At 36.4% G+C, this 23,740-nt stretch overlaps 2 protein-coding genes across 2 annotated transcripts; one reads left to right on the top strand and one right to left on the bottom strand.

Moving 5' to 3' along the window:
• The first annotated feature begins 3,834 nt into the window (after positions 1-3,834).
• LOC120266728 (protein FAR1-RELATED SEQUENCE 5-like) lies at positions 3,835-9,011 on the top strand. Its single transcript, XM_039274389.1, has 5 exons — positions 3,835-3,945; positions 4,171-6,114; positions 6,195-6,246; positions 6,402-6,555; positions 8,584-9,011. Exons 2-3 carry the CDS (start codon positions 4,206-4,208, stop codon positions 6,209-6,211), a joined length of 1,926 nt encoding a protein of 641 aa, XP_039130323.1. The 5' UTR covers positions 3,835-3,945; positions 4,171-4,205; the 3' UTR covers positions 6,212-6,246; positions 6,402-6,555; positions 8,584-9,011.
• Positions 9,012-18,188: 9,177 nt separating this feature from the next.
• LOC120266324 (probable transcription factor At4g00390) lies at positions 18,189-19,598 on the bottom strand. The gene has a single exon (XM_039273945.1). The coding sequence runs from the start codon at positions 19,571-19,573 to the stop codon at positions 18,449-18,451; it is 1,125 nt and encodes a 374-aa protein (XP_039129879.1). The 5' UTR covers positions 19,574-19,598; the 3' UTR covers positions 18,189-18,448.
• Between the last annotated feature and the right edge of the window lie 4,142 nt (positions 19,599-23,740).

Genomic DNA, 23,740 nt, shown 5'->3' with positions numbered 1-23,740 from the left:
CGACACTTACATGAAATAAAGTAAGCTAAAACCATAGTGAATTAAGAACTAGTAATGAATATTCTTAAAGGCAATAGCATTTGTCAGAGTTTATATATGAATTTCTTTTAAATATGATCTAAAAACTTTAAGATGTAGTGTGTATTTATATGATTTTTTGAATTATAATTTTTTTTTTGAGTGATTTGTCAGAGGCGGGGAATCAAGCCATATATGGGTCTAAAGTTAGACCATGGTCTAGAATGAATGCGAAATAACCTGCTTTATAATCAATCTATAGCCTATTTAAATATATTTTAAAATTTTATTTGGATGAAATGATGTTGGTAAACTTTACCGTTTCAATTTTTTTTTTTTTTTTAAACCAAAGATTTTAAACTAGTCTTAGTGAGGTACTAGTATTGTCCTCAACTTTTAATATAATGGAATCATTTTTTTTATAAAAATAATGAAATCATTTTTCTTATAGTTTTTGTTTTTTACTTCGACTTTTCTATGCAAATTTGTTTGTGCTCGCATATTATTTTATATTATTGTTGGTTATTTCTTCCGGCACCAGATGAGGTGTATAATAAAAATTGGATTTCAAACAGTTAGATCCGTTGGGTGTATGTGGGTTAGAATTTACTTAAAAATCTCATGCAAGTAAGCACATAAACACATCACAAACTTAAAAAAAAAGAGACAAATTGATAACCCAATTTGGCATAACACTTATCTACGTCTGAAGGACCAAGCTCAGTGACAAAAATCTATTAAAAGAGGAGAATAAACATGAGTACAATATTGTCACTCATTCTCACAAAGGTATACAAGAACCTCCTCTATATTGCGTAATACCCACATTCCCACCAAAACACTTGGGTCTTTCTCCGGGGGCTCATCCTAAATTTTTAGAGCATAGTCTCTTATATAGACATATCCATGTTCCAAATATAGCGCATTCCTCTTTTAAAAACTCTGTGGCTATTAATTTGTTTTGGGCAACTTCCAAAATTAACCATTACACTTCCAATTACAATTAAGCTTGCAAGGTGGGCTGCCTAATAAACTTAATTGAGTTCTAGCTTCTGTTGCAATGTGACTTCACGATGCCTCCAACCCTCTTGGTTGTGTCTGAGTCGATACAGTCAAATTCTCTCGATCTCAACCTAACAGCAACTAACTTGCCTCATCATGTCTTATAAGTAGTACTCTCTTAATGGTTGCACTCCACATAGCATGTCATCTTCATACCAAACATAATTCTTCAATGATATTCAAATAATCTTCCAATCTTCTACCAAACTTGATCTCTAGGTCATCCAAATTTTATTTTCACAATCTTCCACTTACTAAACTTGATCTTCTATTTATCTAAGCTAAGTTCTGCACAATCTTTGCCCTCATTCTTCTACATATATAGTTATGTTTTCAAATAGCTCCACCCCTAATTAGCACTGGCTTCCCTTCATGGCTTGTGTCTCTATTTAGGTTGTTACCAAATTGAGCTTCAACATAAACTTGGCCTCCAAGTGGTTGCTCTTCCAAGTGGTTGCAACTAAATCAATATAGTTGCCAAATATAGATGTGATCTTCTTCTCAATCTTCAATTGGTCAAATATAACTTTGCCTCCACATAATCATTTCTTACTCTTCAAGATGGCTTCGTTTTAAAATATCTCGAAGCCTTTATCATCAAGCCACATCATCTTTCTTCCACATCATCATGGTGGCCAAATGATTCGCATCTGAACTAACACAAACCCCTACTACTTTTATTTCATTTTTCAATGCAATTCATGAACTAGTGGCATAGGTAAGGGTGTAAACTAGCAAAGCCAAATATTGACATGCTCAAGCTCAGCTTGTGAATAAAACTCAAAGCTTGAAGCTTTGCTCAAGCTCGGCTTGTGTATTAATCTAGCTACTCGAGCTAGGCTTGCAAAGCTTGAATTACCAATAACATCCATATAGCTCGACTTAGTTCGAATCAAAACTCATAGATATGAGGTGCGGTGGCTGCTAGATGAAAGCTATGCAAGCAAGGAATGGCGAATCAATGGGCAATAGTGGTGACCAAACAAGTAAGGAGTGACGCGGCATAAACAATGGAGAAAGTAATGCCAATGGGCGGCATAAGGAAGGGCAGTAGTGGTAACAGGTGAAGTTAAGGCAAGCAGGAGAGAGGTGATGGACAACAATGTGCAAGGGGTGGCGCTGCCCACACTACAAGAAAATAGGCATTTCATGGTGGTTTCTAACTCATTTCATGGTGATAAACTATCATGAACTCATTTCAGTGGTGGTTTATTAACCACCACAAATATTGCCCTCCCGAAGCAATTCGCATTAGTTTTTGAATAACCACCATGAAATATAGACTACATTTCATGGTGGTTTACAAATTGTCGCAAAATGACATAGCTTGTTAGCCGCGGTTGCATTTCATGGTGGATGTCTAGGGATGGTGGTGATGGATAGTGCCATGATTGTGGATGAAGGGGGTGGTGGCAACAACTATAGTTTAGTAGTTTACTCACATAGGTATGCCAACTGGTAGTGTTTACTCACTTTATTTAGAGTTAAGTTTTTTTTTATGCATGTATATATGATACGGTAAATATGTAATTTACAAGAAGATAAAGATTAATGTATATAAAATTATAAATACATATATATATTCATATGAAAAATTTTATTAAGCTCACTTGCTTCTCAAGTTGAGTATTTTGTAACTCAAGCTCGACTTGTAAAACTACTCGAGTAGCTTGAGCTTAAGCTTAGCTTGTAAAATTCCAAATCAAATTCGAGTAATATTTGAGCCCATCTCAATTAACCCAGGAATAGCTTTGCTTGCTTCACTTGCACCCTGAACACATTGTTACACAATATACTTTTATATAATAATATTTGTTTAATTTTAAAGATAAATTATTTTATAAAAAAATATTAATTTCGTCAGTGGATTAAAATATTTTTGAACTTTTACATCTCCCCTCTAACAGTTCGTGTCTTTTCAATATCAAAGGTTAAATTTTAAAGCAATTAAGTATATTAAAAATCACTTAAAAGTGTCCTTCTTGTGTTTAATGATAATCAAACTTTATATTTATATGTATTCATACACAAATTAGGACTAACTTAAATTTCTATAAAAGTAATTTAAGCAGTTTGAAAGTTTGACTAACTCAGTCTCTAAACATATATTATTTAAATGTTATATAATAAAAATACTTTACTTAATATATTTATATTTGTTATTCTTTTATTCATTATACATAGCCTACAAATTACTAATACACATCCACAAAAACACAGGAGCTTGCTTATACATAGCCATTTTTTCAATTTTTTAAATGAAAAATAAGTAATCAATAATGGGAGATATTTTTAGGAGTAATTATTTTAATAAATACTTTAATTCTAGTTAAAGAAAAAGAAGACAACTATTAAAAATAATAGAAGGGGCAAAAATTTATTTTTGACAATATTTTTTACAACAGTGACAAGCATTATATATATTAGTAATAAATGCACAAGAGGACATTTGACTGTCTAGCTCGTGCGTCCTCACCTAGTGACATGGATTTAGATAACAAACCCGCATCCATAATTAGGGATGTATTAACATCACTATACTCATTCAGTGAGATTTGAATTAGTTTTTGATAGTGGAATTAATATCATTAGGGATGAGTACTTTTCTATTTTAACAAATATTTTGAGTAGTTGAAGCAATATATAATAAAAAAAAATTGTAAAAAAAAAAAAAAAAAAAAAAAAATCAAAAAACAGACAAAGGATACTATTTAAGCAACATCATCAAAGGCCCCATTTTTGGCTTGCCCTGATCTTCACGAATCAAACCCTCTTTGGGCCCGAATGCTACTTCCTCCCATCTCCATCCACTCGCCTTCTTCCATCTCCTCAACAAGATCAATCCAAGTTCCTTTGATCTCTCAGGTATTGAAACAATCTATGTTTTTCTTCAATTCAGATTGATTTCCATCTATTTTCTTCATAATTTTTTGAAATTCATGCTATGAGTTGATCACCAGCACCACAATCTTGATTCAATTTCTTGTTTTTCAATTTTATTTTTAGAAAAATTCATACTGTTGTTCATGTTTTTTTGATCTTTCACAAGATTGATAAATTAGTAGTGGATCAATCAAATGGGAGGTGTAGATGTTGGGAATGCTCCATGGGTGCCGCAAGTGGAAATGCAATTTGGTAATGAGGATGAGGCATATGAGTTTTACAACAAGTATGCAGAAATCATGGGGTTTAGTGTCCGCAGATCGAAGATGTGGACTACTTCCAAGGATGTTCTTGCTGCCAGGACCTTTGTTTGTTCCAAGCAAGGATTTCGGCAGAAGAAGAAGGGATTTGAACCTAAAAAACCTCGTCCGGCAACACGGACTGGGTGCCCGGCTTGCTTGACCATCAAGATCACACCTACTGGTAGATACCGGGTCACGGACTTCATCTCAGGGCATAATCATCAGCTTGCTAATCCTTTAACGAGTCATACTTTGAGGTCTCATAGGCCGAAAACTAAAGGAAGGTTCTCTGAATTGGATTCGATGGAGGATCCTAAGATGGTAGGGAGAACTTCACAGGGACATAGTTTTCAGAAGAGCATGGTGAAGGGGGATGCGGGTGCGGTTTTAGAGTACCTTCAGAAAATGCAAGTTGAGAATCCATTGTTTTATTACGCCGTGCGGATCAATGAGAGTGATAACATGAGCGGGTTTTTTTGGGCTGATGCTAAGTCAATGATGGATTATATATACTTTGGCGATGTTGTTTGTTTTGATACAACTTATAAGACATCTGATTATGGAAGGCCGTTGATACTTTTTTTGGGTGTGAATCATCATAAGCAGTTAGTGCTTTTTGGGACAGCATTGTTGTATGATGGAAGCAGGGAGTCGTATGCCTGGTTGTTTGAGACTTTCAAAACTGTAATGCGTGGTAAACAACCAAAGGCTTTTTTGTCTGATAGGAGTGAAGAAATAAGTGATGTGATAGCTGAAGTATGGCCTGGCGCAGCTCAGCGGCTTTGCGTTTGGCATTTGTTTCAGAATGCTACCATGCAACTAAGTCAAGTCTTTGAAGGTTCAAAAACTTTTGCATCTGAGTTCAGCCGATGTATCTTTGAGTGTGAAGAGGTTGAGGAATTTGTGTCTGCATGGGAGTCGCTGATTGAAAAATATGATCTCAAGGATAATGAATGGTTGGTCAAACAATTTGAAGAAAGAGAAAGATGGGGCTTGCCCTTTGGGAGAGATGTCTTTTGTGCAGACTTCAGCAGCACTTTAGTAAAGGAGAACTGGAATACTTTCTTAAAAAAAGGCTTGGGCCAAAATGTAGATATGTTGCAATTTTTAGAGCATTATGATAAAGTTGTGGAAGAACGGAGAAATGCAGAAATGCGAGCTGATTTCAATGCATGCCAGAGTTTGCCTAGAATTCCTAGTTTTCGAATGTTGAAGCAGGCTGCTAGTGCATATACACCTGCAATCTTTAAAGTTTTTGAAAAGGAGTTCGAATTGCATATGGATTGCATGGTCTACAGTTGTGGTGAGATTGGAGCAACATCGGATTACAAGGTTATTGTAGAGGAGAAACCTAAACCACACTTTGTTAGATATGACTCAGTAACTGGTACACTTCTCTGCAGTTGCAAAAAATTTGAGTTTGCTGGAATCCAATGTCGTCACGTTTTCAAGGTCCTTGACTTTAGGAATATTAAAGAGCTTCCTTCACAATACATTTTGAAGAGGTGGAGAAAGGATGCTAAAATTGGTACCATAAGACATGATTCTGGATATATAATGGAAAATGATCCGAAATCATCTTTCGCAAGACGTTATAATTATCTGTGCTATATACTAAGTTCAATTGCAGCTAGAGCTGCTAAGACTACAGAATCATCAAACTTCATTGAAAGCCAAATGAATCTACTTTCTGAACAAGTAGAGCAACTGTTACACTCAAGACCTTTCCAGATTCCATACTTAATATCTGCCACAAGCAATGAACAAAGGGATGTGCTTGAAAGTCTTGCTGATAGTTTACAGCATGATAGCAATGCTGAAGCTGGTTTTGTCGGTGGTGCAACAAACGGTAATTTAATTTTTAAGGTTATTCTTGCTCTGTTTCAGGCTAAGTCAATGGGACCATTTATGATTACAATTTCTATGCAGGTATCTTAGGTTTCTGACTTGATCATTGGCATTATTTGGCAACTAATTTCAGGTACCTGTGGTCTATATTTTGCTCAGCTATTCTAATGTTCTAATGTTCTAGTCTGACATGCCTGACTCAATATGGGTGATCCTAGAATAGTTCTTTTTCTTTCCATCTTTTCTTTGCCGGTGTTTATGTTAACCTTCCTTCTGTGTGGCATTTAGGGTTGTTATGTCCGACCGTCATCCATAGCCAAACATGTGGTGGATGTAATTTCACTCTGTAGTCTGGAAACAAAGCATTCGAGGAGTCGAGCTATGCATTTCAAATGCGGCCACACTATGATGCATGTTCTTCAAACTTTCTACTATTTGAGAGGTATGTAACATATATGAAAATTTAATGCAATATTATTCAGTTTGTTGAATCTCTGTTATATAAAAATCCTTGTTAACTTTTCTTCCATGTTTCCTGTGATGTTACAACTTACAACTATTGCGATAAACAAGGCACTTGATCTCTTCATGAATGTTAAAGCTACGTAAATTTGCTAAATTACTGGTTATGTATGTAGAAATAGTTCTTTTATTATACTTACCCACTGATTTTTTAGACTGAATATATAGTAGTTGTAAAAAATTTTAGCCTTTTCATTTATCCCAGTAGCTTGTCACATCAGCTGCTTGACATGTTTCATTTCCTCCTCTTTTTAAACAACTTGGGATGATTGTTGTATGCATTTGCAATGTAAATGTTCATCCAACACACTCACCAAAAATTATCAATAGTAGTTTGATTGCATGAACCTTGGTTTCGAGATTGATTGAATTTGTTGGTTCTGTTATATCTCATTTTCAAATGCCTTTCACGGATTCTTAATCAAACTTTCAGATTATTTCCTTAATTTGGGTCTCTATTTTCATCATTTTTGCTCTTAATAATCTAGATTATTTAGCTTAAAAAAAATCTAGATTATTTTATTGTGAATCAAATTTTAAGATGCAACAAAAATAAAATGCTTGTTTCAACCTACCACCATGAAAGATCAAGCAAAGCAAAGTTGTCTCAAACTCTAGAATTTAGCTTTCTTATAAAGAGATTGTGATGCAATATTGTGTGAAGATACTAACCAGTATCATCTCACTCCTTGAATATCAACTACAATTTTTTTTTTTTTGAACTTAGATGAACATAACCTCATGAGAACAATTAAATCTTATTGAGTAACAAATATGCTTGCTCCATTAATTAAATTTAATCATACTTGGGGGAAAACTAAAATTGTTATGGATTTTTTGAGAAAGTTAAATTTAGGCCTTCCTTCACATCAAGATCCCCCTTACTAAAATTGTATGTATCGACTCAATGTGAAGACCATCCATAATGATTGTGATTCTTAGTCTAAATTATTGATAGATTGATAGAGTGAACAAAAATGGCATTCTTATGAATTTGTATTCACCAGGTTTTGCGTCCTACCAGGTCCACTTCCTTTAAATATTGTGTTTCTGCCCCGGTTTTCAACTACAATACATCATAAAGTCTAATCCAGTATTAATGCCATATGAATGAATGAGCTTCTATCTTAATCCTGATTTATTGTCTTGAACTACTAATAAGGAATAAGTTCCATGAGTTTATGGGTTTTGTGCCAATATTTCTTACATCCTAGAAAGTATGGTTCTTTGCTATATGGGGAGCATGCATTTTGTTTTTTCATGATCTGAGTTACAAATGAATTTAGTTAGGATTTTATATAGAAAAAATCATGATAGCAATAATTTTTGAAAAGCTTTCTAGTAATCAAATATGGCAAAGAGTTCCTTGAAACACTCCTAGTTCTCACATCAGCTGTTAAGGCCAATCACCTGAGGCTTTTAGCAGTTGTTTTGTCTACACCAGGTGTATTAGATCAAACCAATGGATATGTGCTTTGTGGCAATGAAGATGAATCTGAACTAATTTATTATCTCAGTTGTCATGTCTTCTGCATTCAATGACTTTGGTGGAATGCACCTGGTCTAGGCTGAAATTTCTGTGTCGTTAGGTGGTTGTAAATCATGTTTATGTCTTTGCAAGATACTCATAAGCGCTGAGCTCTTGCTTAAATGTTTATAAAAATAACAACATGCAGACATCCACATCCTCTGATTGATGTTATTTTATATATTCGATTATTTGGTAGTCATTGGAAGTGGCTATAGCTTTTTCATTTTAAATATCAGCAGATAATTTTCTTTTATGTTTGTTATTCTTTTATCAAAAATTCATACATGGTATTGTATAATTTTACATAACAATTCAACTTGTATCCAATAAACATCCATTGGGTGGTTTTTGTTTCTTGAGATGATTATGTTGCCTGTTGTTGATTTTTAAAGTAAACTGATGTTCCCTTTTCTACAGATTCAAGATTAAATCATCCTTTGATTCATTGACGAATTTCAGATACATTTATTAGGTGCTCGGTTTTGAGGGTTAATTTGATAGAGAACTTCTGTCTGCACTCTTGCTTGTAGTTATGCTTGCTCGTATTTTCTTCACAAATGAGTGATGCAGCTTGGTGCTATAGTTTTGGACTTCCCTGAGGTGAGGTTTGGTGAAAAATGTTTACTGCAACTTTCTCAACATTCTCTGCTGTCTTGATTAATTTTATTTGATTTATAATGATGTGTAATAACGAGGGGTAAGGTGATGTTTTTATTGAACCGATGATTGTATGTTATATTATGTGGGGAATTTTCATATACATTGCTGTATAAACAGAAAAAGGAGAAAAGAAAAAAACATGTGATCCCCCCCTGTAAATAGGAAAAATGAAAAATTTCAGTTCATACTTTAAAAACTGTTGATTTGTAGTAGGTGCATTACTCTGGTTAAAATAAGGAGAAACTGGAAAGCATACTGATTTTGCAGCTTGTTGGATTCCTGCCTAGCGACTCTATCTTTTGCCTGTTCAAGACTTTGCTTTTAGCTGTGGTTCTTGAAATTGGGAGAAGCTTGCAGCTTTCTTGCCAGTGGAGATTCTTACTCAAATTGTTGCTGTTAAGCCACCGGTTTTTATCAAGATGGTGATGATTTCTTATTTTGGAAATTCTCCAAATCTGGTTCGTTTACTGTTGATTCTGCTTATTCTTTGTTGTCTAAGCATGATTCTCAAGTTTCTGATATGATTTGGAGGCAAGTGTGGAGTTGGCAAGGGCCTGAGAGAATTAGGACATTTTTGTGGCTGGTTGGGCGGAGGCAGCCGCATGGTGATTGGGTGAAAGTCAATACTGATGGTTCCCTTTAATTGTGCTACAAATTGGTCCACGGCAGCGGGTTTAGTCGGAGATGCTGAAGGGGACTGGTTAGCTGGTTTTTCTTAAAGCACCGGACCTGATACGATGTTGTGGCTGAGCTCTGCAGTTTGTGGCATGACTGGTCTATTTGCTGATCCAATGGGTATCGCTCTGTTATCTTAGAAGTTGATAGTAAATGTGTTGCAGGATTAGCTGGTAGGATATAAAGAAGGAAATGAGAGAGAGATGAAGGGAAGGAAGAAGAGAAGAGAAGAGAAGATGAAGAGTAGAAAGAAGCCAAATGTTCCCTGCTATTCATTCATTGTATCCTTGATTATATAGGGAACTAATACAATCATTCGTTGTACCAACTTGCCATTGGGGCATTTTCTCAAACACTATACCTGCCAGGACGCCTCACGCAATGATACTGTCTCGTTTAACAACTTTGATTACCAGAAATTACTACTCACTCCACCTTACTACTAATCAGCATTTAACTAACTAATTAGTACTAATCCCAGCTTCTCATTTCATCACATAATCATTGTATTTGATACTATTGACTTCCCGGTCTTGGCTATTGCTTCTCCTCATGCTGTTGTGATCTTTCCTAGCCTTAGGATTTGCAACAATTGTCCCGTCCTCCGCCAGACCCTTGTCCTCGAGGGTAAATTCCGGAAATGCTTGATTAATTTCTATAGCATCTTCCCATTTGGCGTCCTCCTCAGGTTGTTGTCCCCATTGTACCAATACCTGGGGAATAACCTTGCCTCTTCGAATGATATTCTGATGTTGTAAAATAGCTTTGGGTTGTAGAATTGGATGTTGTTTAAGAAAATCGACAGGAAGTGGATTAACTTCCACAGTGGGATCTCCAACAAACTTCTTCAACTTGGAGATATGGAATACATCATGCAATGCTGCAGAGGTGGGCAATTTCAAACGATAGGCCACTGTACCAATCCGCTCCACAATTTGAAATGGCCCATAGAATCTCCTTGCAAGCTTGTTAAATACCCGTTACCGAAGTGATGTCTGACAAAACGGTTGAAGTTTTAACATCACCCAGTCATCCTTCCAAAATTGGGCATCAGTGCGGCCTAAATTAGCATGATTCCGCATCCTTAATTGAGCTTTGTGTAAATTCTCCTTTAGCTCGTGGAGAATAGTTGCTCGTTCTGTGAGTAACTCATCAACTGAGGCAACTGTAGATCCGCCAGCAAGATAGTCAGTTAATAAAGGTGGCGATCGGCCGAACACTGCTTCAAATGGAGTCAAGTTGATTGTCGAGTGCCAGGCCGTATTGTAGTGCCACTCCGCCCATGGTAAGAAACGCGACCACTGTCGGGGGTTGTCGGCGATGAAGCACCACAAATAATCCTCAAGACAGCGATTGAGTACCTATGTTTGCCTATCCGTCTGGGGGTGATAGGAGCAACTTGTGGCCAACAAAGTACCTTGCAACTCTGCCACTTGTGGTGCAGTGATCAGAGGCCCCATTGCTCAGAAATGGGCATGTTTGGAAAGCCTACCGACAACCACCAGAATTGTTCTTCCATTAGATGGAGGTAAGCTGGTGATGTAATCCATGGAAACAGAGTGCCAGATCTTTCTCGGGATTGGCAACGGCTGTAATAGCCCTTGTGGAGCTCAGTTGAACGGCTTAGTAGCTTGACAAACATTGTACCGAGATACATAGTCGCGTATTGATCGTCGGAGGTCCGTCCAGTAAAATATGCTTGATATACGCGACAATGTCCTGTGTATTCTGGCGTAGCCGCCTGTTGGAGTAGAATGGAACTCCACTAACAATAGTGATTGCAGAGCTGAGTCGGTGGGAATCCAGACTTTCCCTTTGAACAAGAGAATTCCTTCTCTTATGACAAAATTTGGATGTCCTGGGTCTTCTTTCAATGAATTTAGCAGTTTCATTGTCTCTGGATGAGCCATGTACTCTCGTCGAATGGCTTCCCACAGAATCGGTTGTGGCCCAAAGTTAGAAAACAAAGCAAAGTTTGTTGCCCCATTCATCTGAGATAGAGCATCAGCTGGCCCATTTAACACCCCTGGTTTATACTCAATATCGAAATCATAGTCGAGTAGTTTGCAGAACCACCTCTGCTGTTCTGGTGTTTGGATGGTTTGATGAAGTATAGACCGTAGGCTCCGGTGATCTGTCTGAATTATAAATCGTCGACCTAATAGGTATTATCTCTACTTCTTTACTACTTCAGTTATCGCGAACATTTCGTGAGCATAAGTGGACGCTGCTTGCAGACATGAATACAATTTCTTATTGAAGTAAGCTATAGGATATGCATGCTGCATTAGAATCATGCCGACACCGATACCCGATGCATCTTTTGGATGGTAAACGGAGTTGTAAAGTCAGGTAACTGTAAAACGGGCGTTTACATCATCGCCTCCTTTAGTATCTGGAAGGCATGAGTCACCGCTGAAGTCCAAATGAAAGCATTCTTCAAAAGAAGCTTTGTTAATGGTGCGGAGAGGGATGCATAGCTAGCAACAAAGCGTCTATAATAACCACAGAGGCCAAGGAACCCTCTCGGAGCTTAAACTGACACTAGCAGTGGCCAATCCCAAATCGCCTTAATTTCTCTAGATCGACGGCAACCCCTTCGGCGGAGATGACATGACCGAGATATCTAATGGATGTACACCCGAATTCGCATTTAGCTAGCTTCACGAATAATCGGTGATCTCGGAGACGTTTGAAAACTTACGTCAAATGGGCCAGGTGTGAAGTCCAATCTCAGCTGTATACAAGAATGTTATAAAAAAATATTAAGACAAATTTGCGAAGCACTTGCCTGAAAGTATTGTTCATTAGAGATTGGAAGGCGACGGCGCATTTGTGAGGCTGAACGGCATGATGAGGAATTCATAGTTCCCTTCATGTGTTCGGAATGGCGTTTTCTCTACATCATTTGGGTGGATTCTAATTTGATGATACCCCTCACGGAGGTCCAGCTTGGAAAAGACTTTAGATCCTGCAATCTCATCTAATGACTCCTCCACTGTGGGAATTGGGAACCGATCTTTTATGGTCACCGCATTCAAGGCCCGATAATCCACACAGATTCGCCAAGTCCCGTCTTTCTTTTTGACTAGAAGCATTGGTGACGAGAAATGGCTCGTACTCGGTCGTATAATCCCTTCAGCCAGCATTTCTCTGATGAGCTTCTCAATCTCGGATTTTTGGAAATAGGGGTATCGGTATGGCCTAATGTTTATTGGTAGTGCTCCCGGGTTGAGAATAATGTGATGATCTTGTGCTCGCGGTGGCGGAAGCCCGGTAGGGATTTTAAAAATTTCTTTGAAATTTTGAAGAAGAAACTGGAAGTTGTTGATGAAAACGATGGGGGCGTTTGACCCGACTGATGGAACGGGGCCTGTGTTAAGCGGTTCAATTGGCTCGACTGTTAGTTGAAAGAATTGGACTCCATCCGATTGAGTTATGTGGAGAGAGGTAGGACTGACCAGCTGTGAATGTGGTTGAGTGAGACCATGTAGTCGAACTTGTTTTCCTTGGAAAGAGAATTCCATCCAGAGATGCTTGTAGTCAAATAGGACTGGCCCCAATTGCAACAACCATTGCACCGCTAAGACGAGATATGCACCGTAGATTGGTAACAGAATTAAATCAATGGTGAAGATTGTGTCTCCTACCTTCAGTGGTACGGCTGAGCATTCTCCCCCGCAAGTGAGGGTGTCGCCATTGCCGACGGTAACCCATGTATGCATCGACGGTTGCATCACTAAATTCAAATGGGCAGCCATACCTGACTGGATAAAATTGTTCGTGGATCCACCGTCCACTAGGATAATAACTTCTTGTCCGTTAATGGATCCGGCGAGCTTCAATGTCGATGGCACTGCATGCCCGATAGGGCGTGGAATAAGATGGACGGTGCTTCCTGCGTCCATACTTCCTTTGCGTAAGCTTCTGTCACTTGTGGCTCCATCTCCGGTGGTGGATCCTCCTCCGATGAAGTAGAATCCCCCAGTTCCACCATGAAACTGAGAAATAATGGTGGGTTGCATTTGTGACCTGGAGTGAATTTAGAGTCACAATTGAAACACAATTCCTTCTCTCACCGTGCTGCCATTTTCGCCGGCGAGAGACATTTGATCTGCAACGATGCAGCTCTATGAACAGGCGACGGTAGAGGTTGGGGTGACGGCTTAGGCCACGGAAGCCATGGTTGCTTGGAACGAGCAGCATTGCACTTGTCCTCCACTAACTTCGCCATTCCCATGGCGTCGTGGAGATTATCGGGCTTCAATATGTATAATTGTCTCTGGATCATATCTTTGAGGCCGTCTCATCTTTGAGGCCGGAGAGGAAACAATTGAGAAGCCTATTCTCACTCAACCCTGTCACCCGAGTGGAGAGTCACTCAAATTGGCCCAAATAAGCAGTGATGGTCGATGATTGTCGGAGCTTGAATAGAGTCGCCTCATGATTCACAAAGGAGGAGGGATCAAATCTCAGTTCGATTTTCCTCGCAAAATCATCCCAGTGTGTCAATTGTGAGGTAGAATGTAACCACTGAAACCATTGCAGAGCTTGACCCATATAGAAACAGCTACTGAAATCCTTTGATCATCAGGGATCTGATGAAAATGGAAGTAGTGGTTGATCTGGAACAACCATCCAAGCACATGCTCTCCATTGAAGTATGGGACCTCAATTTTGGGTGAGCGAGGTGGAGATGAAGAGCTATTGGAGTGTATGGAAAGTAGCGTCAATGGTGTATGAGGTTGTAGTAGGGGTAGTGGAGGAGATAAAGGAAGAGGAAGAAGTGGAGGTTGTGATGCGGGGTTTGGATGTTTATCTAATTACTGCAATTTCACCATCATCTCCGCCATCATTGCCTGCTGGGACACCATAGAACTACGCAGGAGATTGAAGGACTCGGCATTGTTCTTGCGGATGAACTCGAAGGACTCCGAATGTTGTTGAACAGTGGAACAAAGGGAATCCAATTTCGCAAGGACCGAATCATGCTTGGCGATTTGCTCAGCCATCGTCACCAAATTGTTCATCCACCGCACGAGCTCGTGTCATCACACCCTCTATCATTCGTTCTCAACGAAAGCACCAATTTGTTGCAGGATTAGCTGGAAGGATATAAAGAAGGGAATGAGAGAGAGAGAGAGAGAGAGATGAAGGGAAGGAAAAAGAGAAGAAGAAGATGAGGAGTAGAAAGAAGCCAAAATTTCCCTTTTTATTCATTGTATTCCTAATTATATAGGGAACCAATACAATCATTCGTTGTAACAACTTGCCACTGGGGCATTTTCTCAAACACTATACCTACCAGGACACCTTACACAATGATAATGTCTCCTCTAACAACTTTGATTCCAAAAAATTGCAACTCACTCCACTTTACTGCTAATTAGCATTTAACTAACTAATTAGTACTAATCCTAGCTTCTCATTTCATCACATAATCATTGTATTTGATACTATTGACTCCGTGGTTTTGGAGATTGCTTCTCCTCATGATGTTGTGATCTTTCCCAGCATCAGGATTTGCAATAAAATGTGCGGTGGATATGATCTGCAAAGAGGGGTGCATTAATCAGTATTACAAGGTTATTTGTGATATTTAGCAGTCGCTCTCCCGGAGTTGGAATATTCAAATTAATCACACATACTAGGAAGGAAAAGGTAACTGCTATGCTGATATGTTAGCTTCTCTTGATCTTAGCATGCCGCAAGGTTTAATTCTTTATGAGTAAAGGGGTTACGATGGCAGATTATATGGGAGTTTTTTCTTTAGATTTTGTATTATCTGTTTTCCTGGGCTTTTATCCGCATTGGCCATAAAAATAATAAAAAAAATTGTGCTTACATATAATATAACCCTGTAAAAGTGGGTGATTGTTAATATAACCTGTATGTAAAATAAAAGAAAGAAAATCATGTTTGCCTGTGTACAACTGCTAAATACTTGATAAAATATAAATAGTGATTTTGTTTTATTTCTTAATAATAAAACCAATTGATAATTTAATATTTTTTTACCAAATTAAATAATAATTTTAAAAGGGCGCACATAAACATCCTAAACAAAGGACATTTATAAACATCCTAAACCGTTGGATAGTAATTCAATAGCTCTTTTCCAAAAACAGTTGGATAATAATCCAATATCCCCTTCTCTGAGCCCACCAACCATCTCCCTTTCTCTACCTTTCCTCCTCACTCATGCTCTCTTTTATTTTTAATATAATTTGTAATCTACAGATGTTTTACAAACGCTTCGTAGATGACTTAAACTCATTTTAAATTACATCATATAAACAAATAACAATTATGTATAAGCAAATAGAGTTTTTATATGAATAAATTAACAATTACCAACTTTAGGAGGTGTGTGTGTGTGCGTGCGGAAAACCACTTTATATATATATATATATATATATTCATTTTCCAAATGATCTTTTAGCTTGCCTAATTTTAAGGAAGATTAAAAAGAATAAGGAAAAAAACACTACTTCCCCTCTCATCAATTTTCTTTTTCTGTTTCTGTTTCTCTTTCTTCTTTCTTCACACATGTAGATCCCAATGCCACACAAAAGATGCAATTGAACTAACAGTATCACACAGGTGATTTCACAACTGAACTAGAAACAGAGAATACTAATAACACCCATTTGATTTGATTTGAAACAAATCGCTGATTTGATTTGTCCCATCCAATAGAGCAACAGATACAAGAGGAAGCAACAGAAGATGAACCCCAAAAAATTATATAAAAAATAGGAAATATAAAACAATTAATAATGACAACCCTGATGAAAGACCAAAAGGATATTTGTATACCCCTATTACATGTCAAAACTGAAACTCACTTAAGTATCACACCACCCTTATCGAGATGGTCAAAATTTCTCCTAGCAAATTATATCCAATTGATAGTTTAATTTATTTCACTTGTCCTTGGCCACCAGAAAAAAAAAAAGGTTGTTGGAACTTGGGATTGCCATTTTTTGTTTTACAAAGAATGCATTTGAACCAATAGTCTCATGCATCACTAATCTTTTACTTAAGTTGAGATCGCAACAAAAATAATAATTGTGAATCTTCTTGTTTGCTATGGTATTTGTAACCCTGCTTTTACACCAAGCCTGATGCACAATAGAATCATACTTTGAAGACTAATCAAAGAAAAGAGAAACAGGAGACCAAAGCTTATGTTTGTTCTAGTCAAATGTCTTTATAATTTCCATTCAAAGTCAAAATCCTTTCAACTTGTCTTCGATATTTTAACTATTTATTAGGGTGCTTAAGTTTGTTGGTTTCCATGTGCATCCCTTGAATTCTTGTGAGAATTTATGGATCCTGGTTTTCTGGTTCTTGTACTACAAGTCTGGGAAAAAAGAGGAAACGAAAGAAGAAAGCAATGAATATTTTCTGGAAACTATCTTCATTTCTTGGTTTTGTGAGATGCAAACCAAATTTAGGTGTGACTCCTATGAATTTTAGGAGTGATTTCTAAAATCTTGCTAGTGTGATACTAGTAACCTATCTCCAACTTAAATCCACTTTTTTTTACCCTGCTATCCTGCATCAAATCTACTTTTAATAAAACACACAACTTCCCAATATAACCATTCAATCCATCCCAAATATAATGTTGATCTAGCAAGAACCAATTACTTTTTAATCTCCGTTCAAATTTTACATGCTAGTCACTCTACTTATTTCGTATACCTGAAATTTCACTTTCTAATCAATATCCTGATTTTATATACTCGCATGCTAATTGATATCCCAATTTCACATATTTCAATTGTCACAACCTAATCAATATGTTGGTTTCAAATATTTGCACATATGGATTCACAAGGGACAACCCTCAAGCTATAAATAAAATATTTCGACTGGACTAAGACCTTAAGCAAATTTTCTTGATACGAGAGCATGAACCTTCATACTCAATTGGGGTAACAATATTTAAGTATCAAGATGATCATTTACTCCATAAAGCAAGCTTTTAGGACTAACCTTGCCCTGCTTGATGAATAACTGCCACCATCTTCCCATGATTTTAACATGAGAAAAATCCTAATCCATTTTGCAGCATCAATAAATTAAATTTGAGCATAAAATTGTTGGAAACACAACATGCATATGCTACTTCCTGGCTTGACCTACATCCCACTACATAAACCACTCAATGTCCTATTCATGTAAGTAGCATATTGTTTAACAAACATTGCCAGCAATCCCATTTTTGGTTGGCAACCAAAGAAACATCAAGATTGAGCATCAATCAAACAAAGTTGAGGTTAAATTGTATGGGAGACCAAACATCAATAACATATATTAGGTTCAAAAGATTGTAACAATAAAAACAACCAAGTAACTCACAGAGTATCTTTTGTGGTTACCAAAAAAGAAGAAAAATCAAGTTTTATCACTCAAAGATAAGAAACAAGAGAAGCAAAATTGAAATGAAACTAAGTAAGCTCAAGTTGACAAATAGGTCATAATATACACAAAGATGCAAGTAATACACAAAGATGCAAGTAGGGCATAAATAAGAAAATTATATAAGGAATAACTAATAGAGGTCATAGCATGCCATAATGGAATGCAAAAAAAGCAATGACAAATAGCAAAATCACAAATGGAAATCAGGGCCTTGCAACATGAGTATACAAAGAACACATAAAGAAACTCATCTATAAATAAACTGCTAACATTCGCGCAGAAAATGTTAACAAAAAATACAAAATCCTCAAGAAAATAGACAAATTTTAAGTTCCAATGACATTACCAAAAAGGTTCAAAATGCCATTTTGCTCACAACCATCCTACTAGAACAACCAATTCATAAATTAACAATAGCGCACCAAAATGCAACAGAATTATACCATTATACATGTTAAAAGTTAAAAATATCCTCTTCATAAGAAAGGCCAGCATATCGTCAAAAGGAAGGAAATTAACCTGATTTTTGAAGTGCTTCCAGAGCATGACTTGTGATGTCTCTCACTATGCTGATATACTCTAAATTAGACTTTGCCTCAAGCATACTTAGCTCTCTAAATTCCTGATCCAATTTCTTCGCCTTCTTCGGTTCAGCCAACTTCAGCCCCTGCTCTAAAAACATGTCTGAAAAAATATCATTTTTCATCTGACCAAATGCTTCCCTTATGTATTCATATGAGCAATCATCAACCTCTTTAGTGCGATTACTTCCATCATTCAAAACCCCATTGTCCACAGGATCCTTGCGCTTCCGAGATTTCCCAGAGCTCTGTTTTACAGTCTCATGTTCACTGCTATTCCCAGCATCTTCATCTTCATCACCATCATCCTCAGCTTCATCAATCAAAGACTTATTTTTTCCCCAAATTTTCTTGGAAAGCTCATACTTTGCTCTCTCATGTGGCTTGGTGATTTTTGGATTACCATTGTTCTTAGCATGCAGCGTCCGAAACCTCTTCTTCAGACGGCGGATCTTATCTCCAAGCTGATTTTTACCAAATTCAGAGCCAAGAAACGATTTCATAAACTCGTGAAGCGAATCCAAATCTACAACAGAGGCCGGATTAGTGCCCTTCTTGCGGTGATACTCAGCAACGCCCTCAAGGATCTTGATCTCATCGCCCTCGCTCCAGAACCTCTCGAAGAGCTTCCGCTTCGTGATGGTGCTCTCAGGCTCAACAGCATCCGGAGCATTGCTAGGATTCTGACCAGATTTGGGGGCAGGGGTGGAAAGTTTCTTCGATTTAGGGCTTTCAGCCATGGGTTTGGAGCTGATAGGCTTGATGGATGGATCTGGCCGACGAGAAGACGTTGACTTCTCAAGGGGAGGTGGAGAGTCGGAATCGGAGTCCTCACCGGAGCTCAAATCAGAGCCAACTTGTTGATTCTTCGCCGGAGGTTGATGTTTGGGTTTGGGGGTGGATTGTTGACCGTCTTCCGAGGAGGATTGGATAGGGTTGTTGGTGGGGCGAGGGGGTTGAGGGTCGGAATCATCACCGGAGGAGGAGGAGGAGGGGGACGGCGATGGGGGTTTGGGGGGTGGTTTTTTCGGAGGAGCTCGCTTAGGGTTTGGAGCCATTGGAAAGACGGATCGAAGCTTTCGGAGGCTGAGATTGGGGATGATATGGTGCTGGATGGGCCGAAGTATGGGCTTTAAAAGGTAGGGAGTTGGGCCTGAATGTTTATTTTGTGGATAATAAATAAAATATTATAAAAATATTAAATATTTATAATTATAATACACTATATTACATTGTATTATCAATTTAATTTTTAAAGATACAAATAGATTATCTTATTTTATAATAATTGAAATATTATTTATCAAATTATATAAAATTGATAATTATAAATATCATATCTTGCATACTAAATTAATATTTTCACATATCATATATCATGCGAATTCCTTCCAAAACTTTATAATATTATTGTTCATATAAACTTTAAATAAATAATAATAAATAAAAAATCAATTAAAAAAAGAAGAGAATAAAAATCAAATAAAAAGATATAGGAGGGCCAAAACAAATAAAAAAATTTTAAAATTACTGGCCACAAATTGTCACATGGGAAATGCCAAAGAAAGAGAGAATATATGAAGATTTTTTTATTTGAAATTCAAAGGAAAATTCAAAAAAAAAAATTTGAAAGAAAAAAAAAAGTTGAGTTAAAATAAATTAAAAAAGTTTTGAAATTCAAAATTCAAAATTAAAAAAAAAATTGGAAAAAGAAAAGAAGAAAGAAAAAAAGACGAGAGCTTTGAGAAGAAAAAAGAGAAAAAAAGGGAGAAAGGGAGCGAGACGGCAAGAAAGATAGAATAAGATCAAGAGAGAGGTGATTTATCAAGTATGCAGTAGAGGAAATAAGAAGCAGCTGATCAGTCTTGCGCAAAAAAAAAAGTTTAAGAAAGAAAGGAGCTACAATTTTCTCTATTTGATATAGGAAGATGATGTTTATTGCATGGTTTTATAAAACATGAAATACATATGATTATGATGGGTTATGAATACAACCTTTGAGTGGGTCCCATTCCTATATTTTTTTATTTTTATTTATTGATCCATGTCATGCCATGCATTGGTTAATGAAACATTGTTAGTATGAATGCATGATATATCCTTGCCCATGTCTCATATAGCCATCATCCGAATGTGAAATGAAACCTGAAGCTTGTTGGACCCGTTTCTTCCTTTACATTCAATCAATGTCATATTTGATCTCTCATTAGCATGCATACAATGCCATGTTTTGTTCTCTGATTTGTATGCAATGCAATCTATTGTACACTATATAGTGTTTGCACATTTTATTTCTCTTTCCTATGTGCATGCAGATGCGTTTATCCTCTCCCTTTTTACTTGATTTGCATTCGCAAACTTACATCTTAATTTGCACAACTCATCTATGTTGAGATCTTTTTGGATAAACCCTTTTATTTAGTGTCATTCATCAGTTATTGTTCTAACAAGGGTAGTAACACTAGTTTTTTTCATGTATGGGAATTAAGCAAATGATGGGTGGGCCATGATGATAACAGAGTCTATTTTCTTTTCCCAATCAGTGATTATTTACATAGCCTATAAGTTTACCCTAGGATCTTCAAGGCTCGTATGACAATTTTAGATTTATTGGTAGAATATACGATTCAAAATAAAAAGAAGGAAAGAATATATATAACGTTCGAGGGCTGAAGTGCAAAAAAAAAATTTAATTAAAAATACGAAAAATAAAAAATATTAAAAAGATAAAAAAAAGGTAGGAAATCCGTTTTCATTTCCGAAAGTTATCAAAGATGGATTTGTTTGAAAAAAAGGTAAAAATATGGAAATTCGAGGCCTCAATTGCAAAATTAATAGGTGTAATGTGAGAGATATAAAAAATTCGGGTTTATTTGCAAAAGTGGCCAAAGATGTGGAAATGAAGAAAAGGATTTGTTTGAAAAAAAAGGGAAATATGGAAAAGTGAAGCTTTAAGGGGTTTGGTTGAATAAATCTTGAACTTTTATGAAAAGAGAAAAAAAAATCATGGGTTGCTGTGAAAACATGGCATGGGATGACTTAATATGAAATTGGGAGAAAACAATGACTCTAATTGATATGGGGGTATTTTTGTAATTTTTATAGAAACTCCTCTTGGAAAATTTTATGAGTATTTTATTGAAATCTACCATGAGATCTTGACACTCATGGGGATGGATAGGGGTAGAGGAAAAATTTAATAAAAAATTCTTAAAACCTACCTTGAGGTCTTGACACTCTTGGGCGTAGAGAGAAAATTTTATAAAATTTCTTGAAACCTACCTTGAGGTCTTGACACTCTTGGGGGTAGAGAGAAAATTTTATAAAATTTCTTGAAACCTACCTTGAGGTCTTGACAATCTTGGGGTAGAGAGAATTTAAAAAAATTTCTTGAAACCTACGTTGAGGTCTTGACACTCTTGGGAGTAGAGAGAATTTTAAAATTTGTTTCTTGAAACCTACCTTGAGGTCTTGACACTCTTGGGGGTAGAGAGAAGGGTTCATAAAGGAGGGTAGAGTAAGGTAAAGTAAGGGAAATGGAGTTTTTAAGTCATACCTTATTTGGGGCTAAGGTAAGGTAAACGGATGTTATCAAACCTTCTAATGTTTGGATTGAAGGTAATAGACAGTAAAGTTTTATGTCAAAATTACTAAAATGGACCTTCATTGAGTTATTATAATAACAACACTAATACTAATACTAATATTAATATAAACATGAATACTAATATACTAAAACAAATATACTAATAGTAATAATAATACTAATATAATAATAATAATAATAATAATAATAATAATAATACGAGTACTAATATATTAACACTAATATACTAAAATTCATAATAATATTATTATTGAAAATAATATTAATATACTAATATGAATAATAATAATAATAATAATAATAATACGAGTACAAATATACTAATACTAAAACTAATACTAAAGATAATACATAGATGTTATTGTTTAAAAAGATTGAGGGTATTTTGGTTAAGATGAAAATGGGGTAAATGGAGGTTTCTCAATCCTCCATTTAACCCCCTCAAACCTTATCTTCTAGATAACCCTTGATCCAAATAAGGGTTGGACCATAACCCTACCTTACAATACCCTTAGTAACCCCTCCAAGCAAGCCTTAGGGTAGAGAGAATTTTATAAAATTTCTTGAAACCTACCTTGAGATCTTGACACTCTTGGGGGTAGAGAGAAAATTTTATAAACTTTCTTGAAACCTATCTTGAGGTCTTGATACTCCTGGGGGTAAATAGGAGATAAGAAAAAATTATGAAAATTTCCTTAAAGCCTACCATGAGGTCTTAACACTCTTTGGGGTGGATAGAAGATAAGAAAAATTTATGAATTTTTTTTTTTAAAACCTACCATGAGGTTTTGGCACTTTTGTGGGTGGATAGGAGATAAAAAAAATTTATAAACATTTTCTTTGGAGCCTACCATGAGGCCTTGACACTCTTGGGGGTGAATAGGAGATAAGAAAAAATATAAAATTTGTTTGAAGCCTACCATGAGGTCTTGACGCTCGTGGGGGTGGATAGGAGATAAGAAAAATTGTGAAAATTTCCTTTGAAGCCTACCATGAGGTCTTGACACTCTTGGGGGGTGAATAGGGGATAAGAAGAATTATGAAAATTCTCTTTGAAGCGTACCATGGGGGTCTTGACACTCATGGGGATGATATAAAATTATTGAAAATTTCTTTAAAATCTATCATGGGGTCTTGACACTCGTGAGGATCGATAAAAATTTATCATGGTTTACCATGGGGTTTTAAAACCTATCATGGTTTATCATATGTTCCCAACATTCTAACTAGCCATTTCTTGTTTATCTACCATGTTTGTTGATTTCTGGTTTAAGATTTTGTTTTTTTTTTCTTCTCAATAGATTTGGGAGTTATTTTTATTTAAGAGTTGCCTTGAGATTGAACTTGGCTTTGCAGTGTTAACAATAAATTGAGAGAAAAAATTGTTTATGTTGGAGAATTTGATTTCTTAAAACCAATGCATATGTTAAGAGAGATGCCAGTGTTCCTTTCCCTATAGAAGGGATTGATGATGATGGCTAAAGGATCTTATAGATTTTTATGTTCATAAATATGGAACGAAATTTTTGATCTTAGGCCTAAGTGGGCCTAAACAATGTTGATATCTTCAAAATATTTATGTGAGTGAAGGTGTTGAATTTGATTGTCATTACTTAGT

Source organism: Dioscorea cayenensis, chromosome 8 (assembly GCF_009730915.1).
Source record: "Dioscorea cayenensis subsp. rotundata cultivar TDr96_F1 chromosome 8, TDr96_F1_v2_PseudoChromosome.rev07_lg8_w22 25.fasta, whole genome shotgun sequence".
NCBI lineage: Eukaryota > Viridiplantae > Streptophyta > Magnoliopsida > Dioscoreales > Dioscoreaceae > Dioscorea > Dioscorea cayenensis.
Note: the sequence above shows the minus strand (reverse complement) of the source record. Positions and strands in the feature narration are given on the sequence as shown.